We start from the raw sequence: 17451 nt of genomic DNA on the forward strand, positions 1-17451 counted from the left end.
AAACTCTTCCCAGGCATGTCTCAATCTCATAGGTCAAGGACCCAGAGTCATGAATGTCACTGAGACAAGTGAATGCAGGGTTCTGACCAAGAGTTTTTACCAGGGTAATGGGATGGAAAAATCACCTTAAAAAGCTGGGAGTTCACGGACTGCTTAGGTGGTGCACCAGTGGGGGGCCCAGGGGAGCAAAGCCCCCCTGAAACTTTTGCATTATGTGCTTATAAAGGACCTTCTTTGTCTGTCTAAATAAACCAAATAGCTCTGGAATTAAGTTAATTAGACCATGATATTTTTACCTTTTACATACCATGTTTCCAAAATATTGGACAATCAGGTACTTAAACTAAAACAGATACATGTACATTTCTATCATAGATTTGATTACAGAATGCTCAGGCAGTAATGTCAACTCTTGTTTTATTCGTCCCTGCCCAGTTGTTGCAAGCTGACTCATAGCTAAATGTTTCTCCCTCATCTCCTTCAATACAAATCATAAGGAGGTTGTCCAGGGTTTCTTCTTTCAGTCTGTTAGGAAGGGGGGTCTTGCCCCTTTTCATAGTGGAAAAGCCCCTTTCACAGTCTGAAAGCTCAGCCTTGGGCTGACAGTCTCATCACAGCGCATGTGCATTGAGGCACTACAAGTAAATGTATTTAATAAGTTTTGTTTCAAGACGCTAATCATGTTGTCTACAATCTAACTTTCTTCAAGTCAATAGTATATGAACACGAGAAATAATATAATACAATTCCAGGGTAAATTTATATATATATATAAAAAAAAAATCAGGTATGTAACTCCCAAAATACCTGCTGTTGAAATAGGAATGGTTGAGGTCGGTTTCCCAGGTTCAGCATTATGGCTTGATGTGCAGACATCACCTTTTTCACATGGTCGAAGAGTTAGCAAATTTCAACAGAAATTCAGAGTTTTCACTTGTAAAATGAGCTACCAGGACAATTTCAATATTGAGGAGTTAACAAATGGTGTGTAGTCATGATCACGTTACTGTTGTTAGTTAAGTAAAGATGGAAAGATATATAAAAATTTGACCTTCCAGAATCAATAACATCAAAGTGAATCGCCGTTTTAAATGAAATGACACCTCTTTCCAAGTGTTGTAATCCAGACAACAAACTACAACTGACCAAACCTCCCCCTCCCCCCAAGTACAATGAGAGGGAGGTCATTGATGTGTGTTATGAGTTTGGTTGCACTACAAGCAATAATCAGGGTAGATATATGCACATCACCAGGTGCAAGGCTACTGCAGTGAACACAGAACAAATGTGCCTAGATGCTATTTGAAATACTCAGCTCAGCTCAGTTCTCCCATTTAGTGTTATATTTTTCAAGGCTAACTGAGGGCGCCACCTATAGGTGGTGCTTCAAGTCACAACTTTTGGCATTTTGGGCTACATTTGGGACCCTCCCAGGGCCTGCGCCCTGAATAAGCCTTGCTCATTTATGCATATTTGGATACACTGGGACAAGTTCCTTCCAAATTTGCATAAATGGTGGTGGCATAGTTAGGGCGCTTTAGCATCGGTGGCGCTTATGTTAAGAACACGATATTTGGCGATTTTCATTTGGCCATATCTCAGTGTGCCCCTATGGATTTCAGTGAAACTTGTTTGATTATGTTCCTCTGTATCTCTGCTATTCATGATAAAGATATCAAGAAGGCGTTTTGCCTCATTAACCCTCCTTGTGCTAAAATGTTCACACCAGATCACACTCCAGTTAATCAAGAAAGACAAAACATTAGTTCTCCGACACTTCAATAGGCGGCTCAGCTGGCAGATGCCTTGAATGTTGTTATTGTGACTTTTTAGTTTTGAAATTTTAATTATTTCTTATTTTGAATAAGTTGTCTTTGCTCATTGCTCTGGAATCGCTAAAGTACATTACAAATCACTAAATGCTAAATGGAAGAACTCCATCCATACATTCATATACCATAAGATCAATGAGGCTTACTGAGGGCGCACAAAGATATTGAAAGGCCAAAATCCACATTTTGACTATGTCACTGTTTTGGCCCCTTTAACACGTAATTTTCCTCCCGAAGGGATTTTTGGATAAAAACATAATTTTTGTCCATTTGGACAATACATTTTCCCCTAAAAAAAACTTCAGTGGCCTACTGAAACATGATATATCGCCACCCATTTGAAAGTTACAGATGTCGGCTCTTAAAATGCCCCTGTGGACTGGGTTATGTAGGTTAAACATCTAGAGCATTAAAAACTCGAATAGCAGAGCACAGATGCAGTATTCAGAACGAGGACTTAAGAAATCCTGTTGCTGCTCATTTTAAGGAAGGACAGTACCCCGTCTCCTCTCTAAAATACATTGGGACTGAGCATATAAAACCCCCAAGAAGAGGAGGAGACAACAGGCTGCTCTTACAAAGAGAGAGCTTCCACATTTATACATTACAAACTCTAACGCCTTATGGCCTTAACCAGGAGTATGATATTAAGCACTTTCTATAATTGTACTGTATACATCTTTAATGTTTTTAATTTTTCTTATTTTTAATATTTTTTTGTGGGGATAAGATGTATGGAACATTTTTATGGTCATAATGGTCAGGTTTGACCAATGATATGATGTGTATATATGTGTGCTAAACTCCTGCCACCTGGGGGATGGGCCAACTAATCAGGGAGTAGATGTTATATATGGGAGGGGCATACTCTTTGACCAGAGGAAGATCCAGTGGGATCGAAACATTGTCACATTTAAGAAACTACAAGCAATAAGTAAAAAGTGAGAGATTTTATTAAAATTTATTGGAATTAAAAAAAAAAAAAATCCCAAAAATTATATAGAAGTTTATTTTCACATTTAAGTGCTGTAGTACAACCAGAGGGAGCTCACTGATGTCTGATGTGAGTTTGGTAGCACTACAAGCAACAAATATGACAATATTGAGTTTTGAATCAAAGCATTTCCTTTCACTGTGGTTTGCTATACGGGCACTTAGACATTTGCACAGTGCAGCTCGAATGTGGTCGCCTACCCTCTACTCTCGTGCTGGCTCCACAAATAGCCCTGCCTTTTTTAAGTGCCCCGCGAGTGGTGTTGGATGTTTGTGGGTGGCACTTGGACTCGGGTCGACACCTGACGAGAGGGGGTCGAATGGGCACTCGCTGTCTTGGGGACGCTAGTGTAAAGGCTGCCTCGATCACATCATTCGGCCACAGTGCAACATGGGCGATGATTTCGTGCAGCATATCTTGCCGTGGCATGATATGTCCGAGCTGTGTACGACATGCCGTGCGAATGCTGCGAACACGATCAGCTGACAATGTGACCTCATCTTGCCTGTCGTTGGAATGGGTTACAGGCGCGAGCAGCACGCAAATGTAAAACGCATGTGCTGTGCGTGAATGCTTCTTGCGACAGCTGTACAAAGCGTTCGAGGCAGCTCCGATTTTTCACAAGTTGCATGCAATTCCTCCTTCGTGCGCCAGTCGGCTTCAATCGTGTTATGTGTGAAAGGGCCCTAAAGCTGTTGTTGGTAAAGCAATACAGTGGTCCCTCACTATATCATTGTTCACCTTTCGCGGGCTCCCAGTTTCGCGGATTTTTTTAGTGTAATCTTGCATGCTTTTTTTTTGTTTTGTTTTTTAACAGCGCATTGTGTTCTGTGTCCTTACCAGGCGGGCCGGTCGTGGCACCGGTCAGCATCACCGCGATTGCTCTCACTGCCTCCGATGCGCTTACTGAGTCTGCGGGCTCGGTAAATGCCGCAGTGGGCCACTCACACCACCCCCTCTCTGCTGTGCGGAGCTGCAGCCAAACTCTGGCTACAGGTCCAGAGACTACGCTTGCTGTTTTGATGCGGAGCGCTCCGCCAGCCCGCAAAGACAGACTTCTTGCGGAAAAATCCGCATCCGCCACTGCATGGTCTTGGTAACCACAGCCGCAGAGCTCCGTGGCCATAACCGGGGGTATGAATGGTCCCGCATTCGTACCCCCTGGAGGCAGTGAGCGAAGGGAGAGCACGTGCATTGTGTTCTGCGTGTGTCTGTTTATAATCTTCTCGCCCAGAAGAGGAAGAAGAAAAAAAAAAAAAAGAGAGATAAGTGAGAAAATGTTAATGCCTGTTTGAGAAAAGTGTATAAAGTGTGTAGTGAGGGGTTTTACAGCCTTAAAACATCTATAATAATTGTAAAAAATAACTCTGGCTACTTCGCGGATTTCGCCTATTGCGGGTTATTTTTAGAACGTAACTCCCGCGATAAACGAGGGACCCCTGTACACAAAAGTTGCACTTTGCCCAGTTTCTCTAATCACATTAACATAACCTTGTAATTCCCTCAGAGCTGTCAATAGTGTACATTTAAAATTTAATATATTTTTTGATTGTTAATAAATGGAAACACTAGACAATACAAAAAGATGGGACTTCATGGAAAATGCAACAACTCATTGATTCTTACATTTATTTTAACACTTACTTTAACTACTTTAAATATCTGTGCTGGGAGGAATCATCTCAGGCCTGTGGAAGATGACATCATCCATCCACGCCTACAGCAATGATATCACCAATTATGAGCATGTTTCCCCTCTGAAGTCACTACTTATTTGTAGCCAGTCACTAGACAGCTGGTGTGCACTGTTCACTGAAGTTCTTAATGGGCTACATTCACAATGCCTTATTTGAATTTTGCCCTCAGACGCATTTTCTACAGCAGTTGTATCCCCTTTTTTGGCTAGGCTGTATTACAAAATGTGGAGGGAGGAAAACACTGTGTAGATGAAATGTGAAACATCTGAAAATAATCAGACTGAAGCAAGCCAGGTTTTGGAGTGTATAATAAATAGTACAGCACATGAACACATCCACAATTTCACAAAACTGTTTTAGGTGTTGACTGACACACCTGGAGTCCACCTTAATCCCATACGAGGAGCTATCTGTCTGCTGTAGCCAGATCTACAATGAACATCCCTTTGGGCTGGTCCACTTCCAGGAGCCAGTGAGGCGCCTGCATGGTGGACCGCACTCAGGAAACAAAGTACATGGCCGCAGTGTCACAGCCGACGCCATGGCCGAGTGTGTTTCAAACTACATCCATTCTGTGACACACACACACACACACACACACACACACACACACACACACACACACACACACACACACACACACACACACACACACACACACACTTTTGGTACATGTGCAGTTGTATTACACCAGAGCTGAGATGATCTCCACTATGCAGCAACAACTTTCAGCACTCTAAAAGGCCCAATGTGATCTAACCGTCACACGGACATACCACTGTCAAAATGGAAATAACCCCTCTTATTTTAGCCGTCCTCTTTACTAAGGTGCTAACTATAATTAGTGTCAGTCAATGAGTCAGCATGAGTGCACAGGGAGAAGTATATTACAGATGATATTACAGACCTGAGTAATAAATTGAAGCTAATTTTTTTCTTTTTCCCCCCTGTGTGGTAACATAAAAAAAAAAAATGGACAGTATTTTTTTTTTTCAAGAGCCAGTTATAAATACAGCAATGTTCAAAAACGACCTGGACAAGTTTCTATCTGTACTTTAATATGGGCCTGTTCAAAACATGAATAAGGGCAGTAGCTCACACACAAACAATGGGGGGGGGGGGGACGGGGGGGACGGGGACAAACAAAAAAAACTCACCTTAGTGGAGGAAAGAAGTAGGAATGAGGCAAAGAATATTATCACAATATTTTTACCCATATTGTTTGATATCAGTATTTATCATAATATGTCATTTAATAATTCTGTCAAGGATCTTGACAAACTTGTAGTTTGTCTCAAATCAAGCATGGTCACTCCGACTTGACACATATTTACAGCACCATACGGTTTATATGGTACTGTATAAAAAGGCTGGATGCAAAACCATAAACAACCAACAACAAACCACACAGGTCTTTACTTTTCCCTTAAATATCCCTCTGCATTCCATTTTGAAAAAGAACTTAATAAGCAATGAAAACAAAAAAATTCTGCCTGTGGTCCTGAATGAAAGTAAGGTGTCCAATGTTTTACACAATATTTTAAAATAAAATAATTAACACTTCGTTGTTGCACCCACTGTTACCAAACTGGGCCGTTTCATGCCCAAATGGGTGATTTTGAATTTTACTTTGCAGGTAAATACAACTGAGCAGGCAAAGAAAATTTGGGCTTTTCTACACAATGTATATATGAAATGCCCTTTTATGGGTTTGTCAATTGTCCCACCAGATTCAGATGGAGTTCTCTGCCATGTGGACCCTCATGCCTCATCATTTCCCCTTGCAGCTATAACAAGACTACTCAGTACTCCAAGATTATGTCCAAAGTAAGTTAAAGTATACTAAAACCTAATTCTCATCTTCACAGGATGATGCAGATAAATGAATGAGGAAGTGAAACTGTTGTATAAGAGAGAGCAGAGAGAGACATTCAGGGTTTATTGAAGAAAACCTGCTTCTGACCAGGTTAAGGTCACACACTGTTAACATAGTAACTTATTCTGAGCTTAACTTGCATCTCTTTCTGAAATGGGCTGAAGTTACCTCTCTTTCTTGGTTTGATTAACCTCCCCTTTTGAGATACAAAACTCAGCTTCCCTTATTTCAAGGATTACAAACTCAGTTTTCACTAAACCTGCTTTCTGAAACCAGCCCCAGTCATTTCTTAAAACAGTACTGCAACAATGCATCAAACAGCATGTGCACCAAAGAAGATGTCTCCAAAACACCCAAATAACTCCCTCTAACCCTGGTGCTTTCACTGATTTGTACCTTTAATTGGTGAACAACATTGTGTTTGACGCGATGCTTTAAGTGGCTATCAATTCACGTATCTGTCGAATCATAAAACCACAGCATTTGCGATCTTTTCACAATATAACCTGAATTTTCAACAAACAAAATCAACAACATTTGCTCACAAACAGGTCTCTCTTTTACAATTTGCTTTAAATATTCTTAGACCTTACTCTTGTGAAGCACCCTAGGGTGACTCATGCTGTGATTTGGCGCTGTACAAATAAACTGAATAGTCACATTTTTGCCACATTTCTACAAACACTGGCTGGAAAGAAACAACTAAATTACACCGTTCTCATTAATATTATTGATTCAGCACAAACTTTTAATATTGAAAATATGCTGACTACAGCATATGTTACATAACACAATTAGTAAAAAGGTTGGATGGCCAAGGGGAACATAAATAAGAAATTTCAGATCTCTAAACAGTTTTGTGTGCAAAGAACAAGAACTTGAAAAATAAGGCTAGATTAATAATCACTTCTGATACCACTGGTCAGTATGATGGAATAATGAGCAGAGAGCTAAACCTAAACAGCCTAATTGAATTTTATATCCCTACCAAGTCCAGCAATCCAGTCCCTGTGGTATTGTTAGTTTCTACTTCTCCCAAATTGATGGGACTAGTGTTAATAATTTTGTGAGACGAGATATCTTCGTCAACGACCATTTTTTTTTTCAATATGAGGACGATACTACGTCAGTGTTTTAAAATGCTCACTAAGATTAAATTAACATGCATTACTGTTGACAAAAGAAGATGAGACTAAAATGTTTTTCTTGAAATATAAGCTGAAATAAAATCTCATCTTTCATCTACAATCTACTTTGAAAATGTTTCCAAAATGCGTCACATTCAGCAGAGTTCATGCTGATGCCGTTCTGACGCAAAATCATCAAGGCTGGAAGCAACATATAAAATGTACCGGTGCATTTGAGAATGCGTGGGATGTCCTGTGCATTCTAAAAAGGCATTCAAAACATTCAAATATAACACAATGCTAAAACACCCTTGGCCGTATGAGCATGTAATCAATGAAAGAGTGTGTAGAAAGAATGCGACCTTTTGACCTCTTAAAATAGGTCAAGTTTAGCCATCTTTGAACTTGTCCAAAGTCTGTCTCCCAATAATGTTCCCTGTGAATTTGAAGACCCTGGCAGTAATAGGACTGGACTTATGCTGAGCACAGACAGACAGACGCAAAGTCTTCGCAATACGTGATGGCCATATTTTGGTCTCAGGTAAAAATTTTTTAAAATAACATGGTCTCTGTTTTGTTTGATTCCCCTGCTGTCAGATGCTGTTAGATTTTTGAACAGAGCGGCAAATGCTACAGGCATCCAATATCAATTGGATATTGGATTATCTATGACTAATATATAACAGATAATATGAAATAACAAAATAATGAAGTATGCATCATATTTAAATTAAATTGGCTCATGTTGTGGCTCTTATGCCGCGTTCACACCGGGCGCAACCAGACGCCACAAATTCGCGTTGGTCGCGTGGCGACAGATGTGCCACCATCGCCCGGCATGTCGCTCTGCTTTTGCTGCGAAAATTCGCCCCAGTGTGTCATCAAATAGGAGGAGCTTCAATTCCGCTCGTCGGCTCCGGATGTCAGTCAAGTTAACATGACGGACCTTGATCACACGGAGCGAGTTGTTGTGGAAAGCTGAGACGTTCCCAATTCGGGGAGTATCATTATTTGCTGCAGGAGCTGCGTCTGGATGACGGCTGCTTTCAGCGGTACTTCCGCCTCTGTGGGACCCAGTTTAAGGACCTCCTGTCCCGTTCACGCGCGCACATGTAAACAATCAAAACCTCCGCTCCCCCTGCTGCAGGGCTGCTCCTCGCTCCAAAAACTCTGTCATAATTATGTTTAGAAACCAGTCACCATTTGCTTTATTATACATCTGTGTAGTTAATAAATAAAATAATCTTCACGGACGATACGCTCGCACGCACATAAGATTACAATACAAAAAGAGTCCGCTGCTTGCTGTGGGGCTGCTCCTCGCTCTTCCCCAAAAAAAACCCTGTCATAATTGTGTTTAGAAATCAGTCACCATTTGTTTTATTATACATCTGTGTAGATAATTAATAAAATAATCTTCAGGGACGGTTCGCTCTCACGCGCACGTAAAAACAAAAAAAACAAAACAAAAAACATCCACTCCCACTGCTGCGGGGCTGCTGTGAAATAAAGGACAAAAGGGACATATGTCCTGCTCACAGACTGGCTACCAGAGACAGGACATGCTCACATCCAACTCACAAACTCCAGACATCTCCACATCACTACATATTCAGTCCCTGATTGGTCATCGCGGCGCGACAAGACAGAAAAGTGCAGATTTTTCAACTTGGGGAGGAGGGCAATGCGACGTGACACGAAGCAATATCGCGCCACAAATGCGCCAATCGCTCAAAATCGCTTCACTCACGTCACTTCATTCGCTGTGCAGCTTGGCGCCAAAACACATTCTTCCATAGGGATTACATGGCAACCTGTCTCTGCTGTCACTTGCGTCGCGTCCGGTGTGAACGCGGCATTAGAATAGATAAAAACAAGTCTTGAATTATTTATATTCTATTCTGTTTTGCTTGAACAAATTCCCAGCCAATTATGAACATGTAACAAGAATTAAGCAGATCCAACACATGTGTCATTCAAAAGACCTGCGCTCCTACAGCGCTGTGGATTTATAAGAAAACTAATGTCAATTGTATCTAACGGGAAGCCTTGCTGATTTAAAAGATTGAGGGAAAAAACACCACAAGCTTTCAATCATCTCATCAAGTGCCTTTTGTCACATAACTTTCAGTATTTGAGATGTGTGAAAGACATTGACTAAAATGGTAATAAGAAATAATCTAATGTGTTTTAATTCAAACCCAAAAATGTCTTGAATAAACAAGACTAAAATACATTCAGTTTCTCTTTTCACCAAAAGCAGATTAAAATGAAAACTTTTAGTCAACATACAACATGAGTAAGTGAACATGAGGTGTGAATGACTATAAACAAACTAATAAAGGATATTTGACAAAAGACTGAGACTAAATTAAAAATAGGTGACAAAATTAACACTGGGTGGGACACATTTCACCTCTGCCAACAAATCTTACCTGACATGGTGAGGTCCAGTCTGTGGATGATGCTGAACGCTTGGCTGATTCCATCTCAGGACTGGGATTGTCAAGAGCTTGACGGCACCACACCATAGGACTCAAGGCTTTCTGCAGTGGACTGTTGAGTTTGGCTTCATATAGCCTGAAAAATAAATATATAAACAAGTACATAAAAATCATAAACATTTAGCAAGTTCATAAAAGCAGATAAAGTCTGCAGTTTTCACCTACATTGATGCGCACATATACTGTATGATGCTCAGATATGTTCTATGAAAACTGGTTAATAGAACCACCAGAAAGAATGTGTCAAACAATAACTTGGAAAGACTTGAGGTGTAGCAACTGCACTATGAGGGAACGTCACACATGACACTATGGACATGTGGCATGCTTCTCTGTGCATGACCGAAGAGTGTCAGTGTTCAGGACCTCAGCAACTGAAAAAGCCAAGGGCGTATCCACATATCAGCTGACTGCAGCAGACTGGTACTTTTGCAATGACTTATGAGTGGAACAGTGGAGTGGAGCTGGGCTGCCACCAACAACTATTTTCCTGTTGACTGTTTACAATTAGTTAATCTAAATGATTAATTTGCCCACAAAACAGTGGTTTCAATAGCTACCATTGGCTGTCAGCATTATCAGGCTACTTTATAACATACGAAAATAACTTTCTGTAATAAATAAAACTTGGCATAAAAATCATTCTGTCTGCTGCTTTCCTCTTTATGTGCATTCTAGTAGAGTTGCTGTAGGAAGACCAAAAAAAATTACTGTTGTATTTTGCAAAGTAGCCTGACAATGGCAACAGCTCACACTATCTTAAAAACAAACAAACCACTGAATATTAAACATTAATCAACAGTACTATGTGATTTAACTTTTCTTGGGGGTCCTTCATCCAAAATTGCATGTGTAAATTTCCTCTTTGGGTATAACAATTTTTAATACCATATCTTTGATGGCTTTGGTCTTTGGAATGTTTAACCACTTCATTTGCATAGGAGCCAGTCTCGACTGCCACGGCTATGATATTTAATTATTTTTTTTTAAACTGGATCCGAGTCAACCAATGACTGGGGCAAATAAATAAATAAATTTTGTCTCCTCACACAAAGAGGCACACAACAATGTTGTAGTATTTGTGAAAACGTTTATTTGAAGTGAACTGGAAATCAAAACAGTAAATCCTGTATTGGCCCTGAGGCCTGATGGTGCCGTTGCTCATCTCCAGATTCAGTAGGGTGAAGTGGATAAGAGTCTATGACTCTCCCTGGACGGGACACCAGTCCAAAGCAGGTGACTTCCCCAGCAAAGGCTGGTACCCATTTACAGCTGGGTTGACTGAAAGGGCCGAGAGGATGCAGGTTTTCTTTGCAAACACTCACTCCATGAGGTGATTTCTACTGATTAACATCACTTTGAGCAGATGGAATCAGTTAATCAGTGAAATCACCTGGTGGAGTGGGTGGTTACAAAGAAAACATGCACCCTCTCGGCCCTTTCTGGAAAGAGTTGACTACCACTGCCTTAGAGATATATCAAAAACAAAACCCCAGACAAATGAAGTGCACTCAACGAAACTGCGAGCTTTGCCGCTAAATAAAGATTAAATAAAATTTTGTATGAAAAATGAATGTTAGAAATGTTACTACGATATTTCATAATTGTCCATGATCTTTGTGGACACAGTGATGTCCCGATGACATCCCTTGAACAGCTGAATGAGAAGATGGAGTATGAGTTTGTGACCACACTGGACTAAGTCCACGACCGAGGTTTTCAATGACTTCCTGTACTCACTCACCAGATATGTATTAGTGGAGCAGATAACTGTAACAATTGTTTCATTTCTGGAAACAAGCACCAAATGTGGCACAAATACTCCTTAGACATTACTGTTTTGTAAAAGCATGTTAGCCACTTGAATTTTCAATAGGACACAGACAGGTAGGGTCAAATGAAGAATTACGGTAGTGTTCAGAATGATAGTAGTGCTATGTGACTAAAAAATTAATACAGGTTTTGAGTTTATTTCTTACTGTTACATGGGAAACAAGGTACCAGTAGATTCAGTAGATTCTCACAAATCCAACAAGACCAAGCATTCATGATATGCACACTCTTAAGGCTATGAAATTGGGCTACTAGTAAAAAAAGTAGAAAAGGGGGTGTTCATAATAATAGTAGTGTGGCATTCAGTCGGTGAGTTCGTAAACTTTGTGGAACAAACAGGTGTGAATCAGATGTCCCCTATTTAAGGATGAAGCCAGCACCTGTTGAACATGCTTTTCTCTTTGAAAGCCTGAGGAAAATGGGATGTTCAAGACATTGTTCAGAAGAACAGCGTAGTTTGATTAAAAAGTTGATTGGAGAGGGGGAAAACTTATACGCATGGTTGCAAAAAATTATAGGCTGTTTCATCTTCAATGATCTCCAATGCTTTAAAATGGACCAAAACAAAAACAACAACAAAAAAAAAAAACAGATGCGTGGAAGAAAACGGATAACAACCATCAAAATGGATAGAAGAATAACCAGAATGGCAAAGGCTCACCCATTGATCAGCTCCAGGATGATCAAAGACAGTCTGGAGTTACCTGTAAGAGCTGTGACAGTTAGAAGATGCCTGTGTGAAGCTAATTTATTTGCAAGAATCCCCTGCAAAGTCCCTCTGTTAAATAAAAGACGTGCAGAAGAGGTTACAATTTGCCAAACAACACATCAACTGGCCTAAAGAGAAATGGAGGAATATTTTGTGGACTGCTGAGAGTAAAATTGTTCTTTTTGGGTCCAAGGGCCACAGACAGTTTGTGAGATGACCCCCAAACTCTGAATTCAAGCCACAGTTCACAGTGAAGCATGGTGGTGCAAGCATCATGATATGGGCATGTTTCTCCTACTATGGTGTTGGGCCTATATATCGCATACCAGGTATCATGGATCAGTTTGGATATGTCAAAATACTTAAAGAGCTCATGTTGCCTTATGCTGAAGAGGACATGCCCTTGAAATGGGTGTTTCAACAAGACAATGACCCCAAGCACACTAGTAAACAAGCAAAATCTTGGTTCCAAACCAACAAAATTAATGCCTCACAGATGTGAAGAAATCATGAAAAACTGTGGTTATACAACTAAATACTAGTTGAGTGATTCACAGGATTGCTAAAAAAGCAGTTTGAAACATAATAGTTTTGAGTTTGTAGCGTCAACAGCAGATGCTACTATTATTGTGAACACCCCCTTTTCTACTTTTTTTTACTAATAACCCAATTTCATAGCCTTAAGAGTGTGCATATCATGAATGCTGGTCTTGTTGGATTTGTGAGAATCTACTGAATCTACTGGTACCTTGTTTCCCATGTAACAATAAGAATATACTCAAACCTGGATCATCTTTTTGAGTCACATAGCACTACTATTATTCTGAACACTACTGTACATAGGGGTCAAAATTTAATTCAAATTTGCCGATGCCTACTGTGTGTACACCACAAAGTGTCTGTGTGTGTGTTGCGCGCACGTGTGTTTGTGTTTTGTCTGTCTGTGTTATATTATGTTGGATCCTAATCACTGAGAATTATCTAATAAATAAAAAATATATAATTTTCTGTTGTGAATCACTCATTTTAATTACATATATATCAATGATGTAAAAATACCAAGCCTCATAAATTACATAATGAAAAAGTAAACATAAAATTATGGAAATAATATACAGTAAAACTCACATATAATGGATTCAGGTGGACCAGCGAATTTTTTTCCTTTATAATCGAAATCTGTTACATGTATAAAACAGACAAATTCTGTGATACGTATGTAACAGATTAGCTACAGCCAGGAGGTACCAAACATCTATGGAGAATTAATTTAATGACCGGGTCAAAACTTTGGAAAAAAAAAACACCTGCCTTCAATAAGCGCTGGACAGGCATGCATGCACACACAGTTTTTTGTCTTTTCTGCACTTTTATTTTTACACACCCACAAACAAAGACGGTGGCAGAAAACATGAAATACACTTCACTTCTCACTCATGGTAATGGTAACATGACACTTAACTAAAATGACTAAACCAATTGAACTACAAAAACACAATATATCAATAACATTAACAACACAGTTAAACTAACATGAACCACAACATTTAAAACTCCCAAACCCTAAACTCCCATTGCAGCACAATGTCCATTGTTCACTGTTGTTAGCTAAAAATCACAAATTTCTCCAAAAATATTAGTCGTATCAATTTTCCATTTTCACATGGTTCATCCTTGACCCAAAATACATAAGCATACCAAATGGCAAATGTCAGCTCTCCCCAGTTTCTCCTTGATCAAAGTCATACACACGCGCACACAGAGGCCACTTGGCTATTAAAATATAGATAAATGCTGATAAAAGGCAGCTGTCAACAAGCTGCTTTTGGTGCAGCAGTTCATCTTACGTTAGTTATTTGTAGTTTAACACAGGTGAAATGATAATGATCTAGATTTGTATAATAATACAATACATACATCTATGAATATATACAGACTGCTGACAATGGCAATACGTGGCAGCTCATTCAGAAACACATACGAGGTTTGTTAGAAAACTATCCGACCTTTTTATTTTTTGCAAAAACCATATGGATTTGAATCACGTGTGATTGCATCAGCCAAGCTTGAACCTTCGTGCGCATGCCTGAGTTTTTTCACGCCTGTCGGTTGCGTCATTCGAGCAGGCTTTGAGTGAGCAGTGGTCCACCCCTCTCGTCAGATTTTTATTGCGAATAAAATGTCTGAACGATTTGGAGCTTTGCTGCATCAAATTTTTCCAGAAACTGTGAGAGACCTCCAGGTGGACACCATTCGGAAAATTCAGATGGCTTTCAGGGACGATTTTATGGGGATTACACAGATGAAAGGCCCAGTCACACGGCACACAATGATTCCTGAACTAAGGGAAAAAGTAAAAAAACGTTACAATTCGTTGAGAAAAGGTGGACAAAAGAGCTTTTATCACCGAACAGTCTGCGAAGCAAGAGCGCAAAAGAGACGATAGAGGAACTTAACAAAACCGAAGCTCACAATCTCAACGAAATGCGCCTGGAGCCACTGCTGGAGCAGAGCGTGTCTGCTCCAGCACTCGCCGCTGGAACGGAGCTCATCGCGCCCGAGTCTTGGAGAAACTGCAAACAGAATCTGTGGAGATGTTGATGGACCACCTGCTCTGGTTCCTTGTCCAGAACAAAAGAGGGATCATCGCCATCATCATCAGAATCCACACTGTCTGTCGACACGATGCGCGCTCCGTCGTGCTCCAATTAAAAAAAAAGAAAAAAAGAAAAAGTGTTCCGTGGTCACTGCTGTATCACTGTATTATGTTCTAAGACATATATATTGATTTATAACAGAAAACTGTCAAAAGGGAGAATAAATATAAATATAAGTGTAAAGATGATTGAATATATCAGAGCAGTAAATTAATCAGTGCGTGTGAATGCGCGCATTGACTCGTGCGGTTATTTCCACCTGCTGATCGTGAATTCTGTCTTCCAGAACAGCTCTTTATATAATCATTTTGATTCATCTGCCTGTTGCCACATGTACAGAAGGACTGGATTGTCATTCCTACACTCAGATTATTATATTTAATACAAAATAATAAGCGCACGCAGGAGCTCCTGCTGCCGCTGATGCTGCATTCAAGTACCATCGGAAATTACACAACTTTTTCGTTGTTTCAAATTCAACAGTTGCTTGTGGCAAAATAATTAATTATATCCACACAAAAGATTAATTCTGGCCTATGTAATGTGCCTGAGCCCATTGAAGCTGCCCCCCACACAGATAAAAAAATCCAAGCAAGCAGGTTGAGTTTGCCCTGTAATTTCCGACAGTACATGAACGCAGCAGCAGCCTCAGCGCTCACAAACCGGCTTCTGCACTGTGTGAAAACGTTCAGCTGCTCCAACGAAGTCAAATTAAACAATAACGTTACAAAAACTACACAAACGATTAAAAAACAACAGCAAAACAAAACACAGATGAACTGAGGTTTTCGTTGCACTTCGTTCAAATTTTTCAACAGTTTAAAAATCCTGACGAAGCGCCCGCTGCAGGAACGAAGCTGCGCGAAGGTTAAACGATGTCAATGACAGTCAACAAAAGTCCAGATTTCTTGTTTCGTCAGGGCTTCGTCACCCTTTGTTAAGTGCTGTGTGACTGGGCCATAAGGAGTGCTCCAGCCGGTTTAAAGACCGCCCACAGCGGCTGAGATCGCGTCGCACTCCGAGCGCCGATCGACAGGATGAAACCCCGCTGAAACATCCAGATCATTTCCAAAGTGAAGGCTTTGTTGATCCGGGACGTCATCTGACTTCCACAGAAATGGCAGAAGACGTGGACGTCAGCACTTTTTCGGCACATTCCACTGTTACAGGAGTTTTTGTCATGGAAAGAGGAGCGGAGGAATGCGCCACAGAGCCGCTCATGGCGCGGGACAAAAGTGCCTCCGTGTTGATCTCACAGGACGGCTTGCGGTGGCTTTGCACTGAGGCTTCATCACGGCGTTGCTTTGCGCCATGTGGCTCTGTCCCGACACTTGGAATTCCTCCACTGATGTCGTAATTACGAGATCTTTTCTTGTAATTACGAAATTACGAGATCCTGATCTCGTAATTATGAGAAAAGATCAGGTGTCTAAATAGTTTTATGTATATACTTCCGTACTTCCAGTCCCTCAGCACAGACATGAGGTGAGCTCAGCCGATGATAACACACTATAATCAAACACTAAGTGTGGATTTTCCGCCTGAAGTGCTCCCGGATGAATGTCCAGGGAGGAGCACGGGGCGACTTCCAGCTTTCACTCACACAGACCCACCGACCACTGAGGGACACAGCGGGGCTCACTCCCACCCGGGCACATGCCAGTCTGTGTGCCCGAGCTGTGCCTCGCCTCGCTGGAGGAGTTTCATTCATCCAGCAACAATTTAGTGGGAAAGCCACACTTTGTGCGCGCCGTGGTGTGGATCACAATGTAGTGTCGGAGATTACAAATTGGCCTATTTTCGATTATGACTCGGGCATTCTCACGCTTGGACTGGAAGTACGGAAGCGATTACACACACACACACACACACACACACACACACACACACACACACACACAGAAAATAAATAAATAAAAACAATAGCTTGATCTCATAATTACGGCGACGTGGAGCATAATTTCTTGTTATAACGTGATAATTTCTCGTTATAACGTGAAAATACCGCATCATGAAATAACATGATAATTTCATATGACGAAATAAATAACATGATAAATATCACGTTATAACATGAAACTTTTCACGTAATTGCATGATACTGAGTGTTAAGGATTTTGTATATATGTTATCACTGTTAAACATTTGTACATTTGTCTTCTTTCTCATGAGAACGGAGATGTGCTGTTTTGCACCTGTCTTAATGCAATCCTGAGAATTCA

The 17451-nt window shown here is 40.6% G+C and overlaps 1 protein-coding gene across 1 annotated transcript in view; it reads right to left on the reverse strand.

Moving 5' to 3' along the window:
- The window catches only part of slain2 (SLAIN motif family, member 2), a 66203-nt gene that overhangs the window by 23915 nt on the left and 24837 nt on the right, over window positions 1-17451 (reverse strand). Inside the window, 2 exon segments of the mRNA XM_034180534.1 lie at window positions 9962-9995; window positions 9998-10106. Coding sequence (XP_034036425.1) covers window positions 9962-9995; window positions 9998-10106 — 143 coding nt within the window.

Source organism: Thalassophryne amazonica, chromosome 10, assembly GCF_902500255.1.
Source record: "Thalassophryne amazonica chromosome 10, fThaAma1.1, whole genome shotgun sequence".
NCBI classification, from domain to species: Eukaryota; Metazoa; Chordata; class Actinopteri; order Batrachoidiformes; family Batrachoididae; genus Thalassophryne; species Thalassophryne amazonica.